Source organism: Arachis ipaensis, chromosome B9 (assembly GCF_059453495.1).
Source record: "Arachis ipaensis isolate K30076 ecotype BB chromosome B9, ASM5945349v1, whole genome shotgun sequence".
Classification (NCBI taxonomy): Eukaryota; Viridiplantae; Streptophyta; class Magnoliopsida; order Fabales; family Fabaceae; genus Arachis; species Arachis ipaensis.
Window position 1 is genome coordinate 74,765,493 of NC_142444.1, and position 5,330 is coordinate 74,770,822.

General features: G+C 37.6%; 2 protein-coding genes across 2 annotated transcripts; both read left to right on the top strand.

The window, feature by feature from the left end:
- Positions 1–1,897: 1,897 nt before the first annotated feature.
- On the top strand, positions 1,898–4,495 carry LOC107615564 (uncharacterized). Its single transcript, XM_088499038.1, has 5 exons — positions 1,898–2,212; positions 2,414–2,704; positions 2,840–2,954; positions 3,164–3,490; positions 4,020–4,495. Exons 1-5 carry the CDS (start codon positions 1,898–1,900, stop codon positions 4,493–4,495), a joined length of 1,524 nt encoding a protein of 507 aa, XP_088355164.1.
- Positions 4,496–4,618: 123 nt separating this feature from the next.
- LOC107615565 (uncharacterized) lies at positions 4,619–5,128 on the top strand. The gene has a single exon (XM_016317619.1). The coding sequence runs from the start codon at positions 4,619–4,621 to the stop codon at positions 5,126–5,128; it is 510 nt and encodes a 169-aa protein (XP_016173105.1).
- The last annotated feature ends 202 nt before the right edge of the window (positions 5,129–5,330 follow it).

Consider the following 5,330-nt stretch of genomic DNA (forward strand, 5'->3'; position numbering starts at 1 on the left):
GCGCACGCGTAGGTGACGCGCATGCGTGGATGTGCGAACGTTGGAGGCCAAAGTTGCCTCAAACGCTAGCCTCTAAAGTCCGCAATAAGATTTCAAAAATGGGAGTTGGAAATTTTGCATCGACGCGTACACGTCGTACGCGTCGACATACTTTTTCAGCCCAACCACGCGCACGGGCACGCGTGAAATGGCAAATTTGACCATTCACGTGTACGCGTAGGTCACGCGTACACGTGAATAGCAGAACCTTGGCCCTCCAACGTTGGATCAAACGTCAATGGCAGCAAACCAGAAACTATTTTTCAAAGGACATTTGGTTCAATGTTTGCCCTCAAACGTGATCACCAACGTTAAGGCCAAATCAATTCCAAATTGCACCTATACAGAATATGAAAGTTAGTTGCCAATGCCCATCACTAAGAATCATTCCTCATTGCTTCAATCAAGGCCAAGGCCCACATCCAAATACTTGATCCAACTGAAGATGAGAAGAAGGTTATAAATAGAAGAATTGTTGAAGATTGAAAGGAGCTTTTCGGGAGGCCCTGAGGGGGCTCTGGGAGCTCAGCACTCTGTTTATTTTTCTTCTGCACTTTTTCCTTTTGTTTATGTACTTTCTTTTTCTTTTACTTTCTAGCTAGGCTTTTATTTTCCTGCACTCTTCTTCTCTGTAAATTGAATTGAGCTATGAACAACTAATCCATTTCATTGGGTTAGGGAGCTCTGTGTAATTCAATGGATCAACATTAGTTTTAATTCATCTTCTTCTTTCTTTTCCCTTGATTCTGCTAGAAAGCTTTTGTTCTTCATCCAATTGAATAGTTATCTTGGGAAAGAAGCTATTCATAATTGGATATCTTCGGAACCTTGGAAGAGGAATGAGGAGATCATGATAGAAATACTTTCTCACATTGGATTAGATTGGGGTTTGGATGGATATAGTGACATGTAATCCTTCCAACACTTTGATCTATGAATTCGTGTGGTATAATCAGTGACCAAACTTCATCTCTTCCCATAAGCACTTAAATCAAGGAATTGGGCAATTGTTCATGCTTAGAGAGATTGGTGAGCCAAGGAATTGGGATCCAATCACTTAAGATTGCCAAGGAGATCAATGAATGCATTGATTGCAGAAGAGATGAAAATGAATTTGATCTGGAGAATTATACATCTCCTGACCCCAATGATTCCCCCTCTCTGATCTTACCCATTCTATTTACTTACTGCTCTTTAATTTCATGCTTAATCACCATTCCCATTTACTTTCCAGCAATTTAAGATTCTGTCGTTTACTTTCCTGCAATTTAATTTCTTCCATTTAATCTCTTGCAATTTAAGTTTTTTGCCAATTTTATTCTCTACAATTTCCAATTCAATTCCAATTTTGCTCAACTAACATAATTCTCCAATTAACATTGCTCGATCTACCAATCCCTGTGGGATTCGACCTCACTCTACAGTGAGTTTTTCTTGACGACAATCCGGTGTACTTGCCGGTAGGAAATTTGTGAAAGGAAAATTCCTGTGAATCAATGGTAGAAGATATAACTTACCATCAACAGATGAGGTTGCTGCATTGATTATCGGTGATTTTGATATTGACAAGATAGACAGAGACATTGTTGTGGAGACACAGAGCAGAAAATTACAAAGGATTAATCAACTCAATCCAGCATATATGGGATTATAATATCCCCTGCTATTTCCTTATGGTGAGGATGGATACAAGGAAGATATACCGCTAAATAAAAGACACCATAACCGTGGTAAAGGACGACAGGAGGTGTCAATGAGAGAATTTTTTGCTTTTTGTATACAAGAAAGACTAGCCGATAGATCTCCACTATTATACTCAAGAAAACTCTTTCAATAGTTTTTGGTTAATGGGTACTCCATGATTGAATCATCAAGGAAAAACTACATACACAGCGACCAAGAGAAATTAAGGTGTGAGATGTACAAGGGAGTAAAGGAAACAGTACTGAATGGAGAAACAACGCCGTCATCATGTGGCAAGCGTATAATATTGCCTTCATCATTCACAGGAGGACATGGATATATGATACAAAACTATCAGGATGCAATGGCAATATGTATGGCTGTTGGTTATCCAGACCTCTTCATAACCTTCACGTGCAATCCGAAGTGGCCTGATGTTGAAGATTTTTTGAATAATAGAGAGTTAAATCCACAAGATCGACCCGATATTGTTTGTAGGGTTTTCAAGGCAAAATTAGATACACTAATTAAAGATGTCCGAGCAAACAAAGTTTTTGGTAGAGTTAGTGCAGGTATGTCCAGTCAAAACCAATTATGTCATGGCTCAAGTTTCCAATAGCAATAGCTATAATGTTTTATGTATGAGAGTCTATTTGTCATGGATTTGAACTTTTCATTATGAATCTTACAGTGGTATACAATTGAATTCCAGAAACATGGGTTACCACATGCATACATTCTACTATTCTTACACAAGGATGACAAATTTCCCACTGCCGAAGATATTGATAAGATTATATCAGCTGAGATACCCGATAAAGAGACAGACCCTGAATACTTTGATGCAGTCGAAAAGCACATGATGCATGATCCTTGTGGAGTGGCAAAGAAAGATTCACCATGTATGGAAAATGCTAAATGCATTCGACACTTCCCTAAGAGGTTTGTTGAGAGTACTACTATCGACGATGATGATTACCCGGTATATCGATGAAGAGAAGATGGAAAGGCTATCAACAAATCAGGAGTCGATCTTGACAGCCGTTACGTGGTACCACACAATAGGTTTCTACTCATGAGATATGGTGCCCATATTAATGTTGAGTGGTGTAACCAGTCAAGATCTATTAAGTATTTGTTCAAATATGTGAATAAAGGTCATGACCGTGTAACGGCTTCATTTTATAAAAGTGCTGCAGACAAAGAGAACATGGATGACTATGATGAAGTCAGTATGTACTATGATTGCAATTACATTTCTCCGTGTGAAGCTGCTTGGAGGATCTTTGGTTACAACATACACTACAGAGATCCCTCGGTTGTTCGTCTAGGATTTCACTTACCGATGAAGAAAACTTTATCTTTAAAGATAATAAAAAGCTCGATGATGTGATCCGAGAAGCATCTGTCAAATAGTCTATGTTTCTCTGTTGGTTTCAAGCCAACAAGATCTACTCAGAAGCAAGGTCGCTAACTTATGCAGAATTCCCTATACATTTTGTGTGGAAGGCAAAGGAAAGTGTGTGGTTGCCTCAGAAGAGCCATGCTGTAATTGGAAGAATCTTCTTTGTGCCTCCTGGATCTGGTGAGAGATATTACCTAAGACTACTACTCAATTACATTAGGGGACCAACTTGCTATGAAGACATTCGAACTATAGATAGTGTTGTATACTCATCATTCAAAGATGCATGTTATGCACGTGGTCTTTTAGATGATGATAAGGAATATGTTGAAGCAATAGTGGAAGCAAGTTATTTGGGGTCAGGTACATACTTAAGGAATCTTTTTGCTACATTGTTATTTTCCAATTCAATGGACAGACCTGAACATGTATGGGAAGAAACATGCACTTTATTATGTGATGACATACTTCATAGACACAGGAGACTACTCGATAATCAAGGTATTTATGAACTTTGTGGCATTATAAGGATAGTGTGATTATTTATGACATAAGAATTAACATCTACATATTTATTGGTAGAATTTTTAGAATACAAGTGTATATCAATTCATGTACAACTTGCTATGGCTTGCCTAAACATATAACTTCATGCATAATAATAAATAGTATGAATTAAGAGGATATGAAAATAAGATTTAATATACATGGTATTAGATTTATTAGTGATTTGGACTCATTTTATTAGATTCACTTTATTAAAGAAAATAAAAATTTGTAAAATTTGACCAATTGTTGGAAGCAAGGTTTTACAAGTGTTTACGATTTGAGTTAACAATTTTTTCTTAATCAAATACATGATTTGACATATATGTTGCTATTATGTACACAGCGTTAGTCCTCATAGAGGATGAGATCAAAGATTTGACCCTAATGGAGATTGAGAATATACTTAACAAATACAACAAGAGTCTAAAAGATTTTCCACCAATGCCTATGCCAGATACAAACCAATGTAACAATTTACTGTATCCCAATGGCATGAATAGGTTAATTTGCGATGAACTCAGATACGATCGGCAGAAACTAGCTGCAGAGCATGTAACCTACTTAGGACTATTAACTGATGAACAAAAAGAAGTATATAACGAAGTCATTACTACAGTTCAAACCGGGAAAGGTGGAGTATTTTTCCTTTATGGGTACGGTAGGACAGGAAAAACGTTTGTTTGGAAGACACTAGCATCTGCATTGAGGTCTAGATCACATATTGTTCTAACAGTTGCATCTAGTGGGATAGCATCACTTTTGTTGCCTGGAGGCAGGACAGCTCACTCACATTTTGCAATACCACTTAACATAGATTAATTCTCAACATGCAATATTAAGCAAGGGAGTGCATTAACTGAGCTTTTGATTAAGACAAAGTTGATAATTTGGGATGAGAAATATATGGTAAATAGATTCTGTATTAAAGCTCTTGACAGAACCATGCATGACATATTAAGGTTCAATAACACAGATAGCTTGGAGCAGCCATTTGGAGGAAAGACAATTGTTTTTGGGGGGGATTTTCGCCAAATACTTTCAGTCATCCCGAAAGTGTCTAGGCAAGAGATAGTCAATGCCACTATCAACTTATCATACTTGTGGGATGACTACAAGCTTTTGACACTTTCAAAGAACATGCGCTTAAAATCAAGTGATTCAAACTCAAGGTCATCTGAGTTGAAAGAATTTGCTGATTGGATACTAAGTATAGGTGACGGCAACCAAGGGTCACGATCAAATACAGGTGAAAAGGTTGTCATTCCCGATGACATATTGGTTTCCGATTGGGTAGACCCAATTGAAGCAATATGTAGAGTAACTTATCATGAAATCTTTTCAGGAAGAAATATTGACCAACAGATTGAAGATCGAGCTATCCTTGCACCAACACTGCAGTTAGTTGATGAGATCAACAACTACATGATGAGTTTAAATCCGGCTGAAGCGTAAACATATTTTAGCTCTGATAAGGCATGCCCCACAGAGCCTAATAATGGTTTATTGGCTTCAATACATACTCCTGAACTCCTAAACACAATCAAGTGCTCGGGTGTCCCTAATCATGAGTTAACACTAAAAGTTGGAACACCAATTATGCTGTTAAGAAACATTGACCACTCCGCAGGATTGTGCAATGGAACATGATTGGTTG

Bases quoted from the DNA above. Each gene is read 5' to 3' on its own strand.
- LOC107615564 (XM_088499038.1), top strand. From the start codon at position 1,898: ATGATTGAATCATCAAGGAAAAACTACATACACAGCGACCAAGAGAAA. The intron at 2,705-2,839 runs GTATATCGATGA...TGGTGTAACCAG, and splicing joins TCGACGATGATGATTACCCG to TCAAGATCTATTAAGTATTT. The intron at 2,955-3,163 runs GTATGTACTATG...GTTGGTTTCAAG, and splicing joins GGATGACTATGATGAAGTCA to CCAACAAGATCTACTCAGAA.
- LOC107615565 (XM_016317619.1), top strand. From the start codon at position 4,619: ATGCATGACATATTAAGGTTCAATAACACAGATAGCTTGGAGCAGCCA.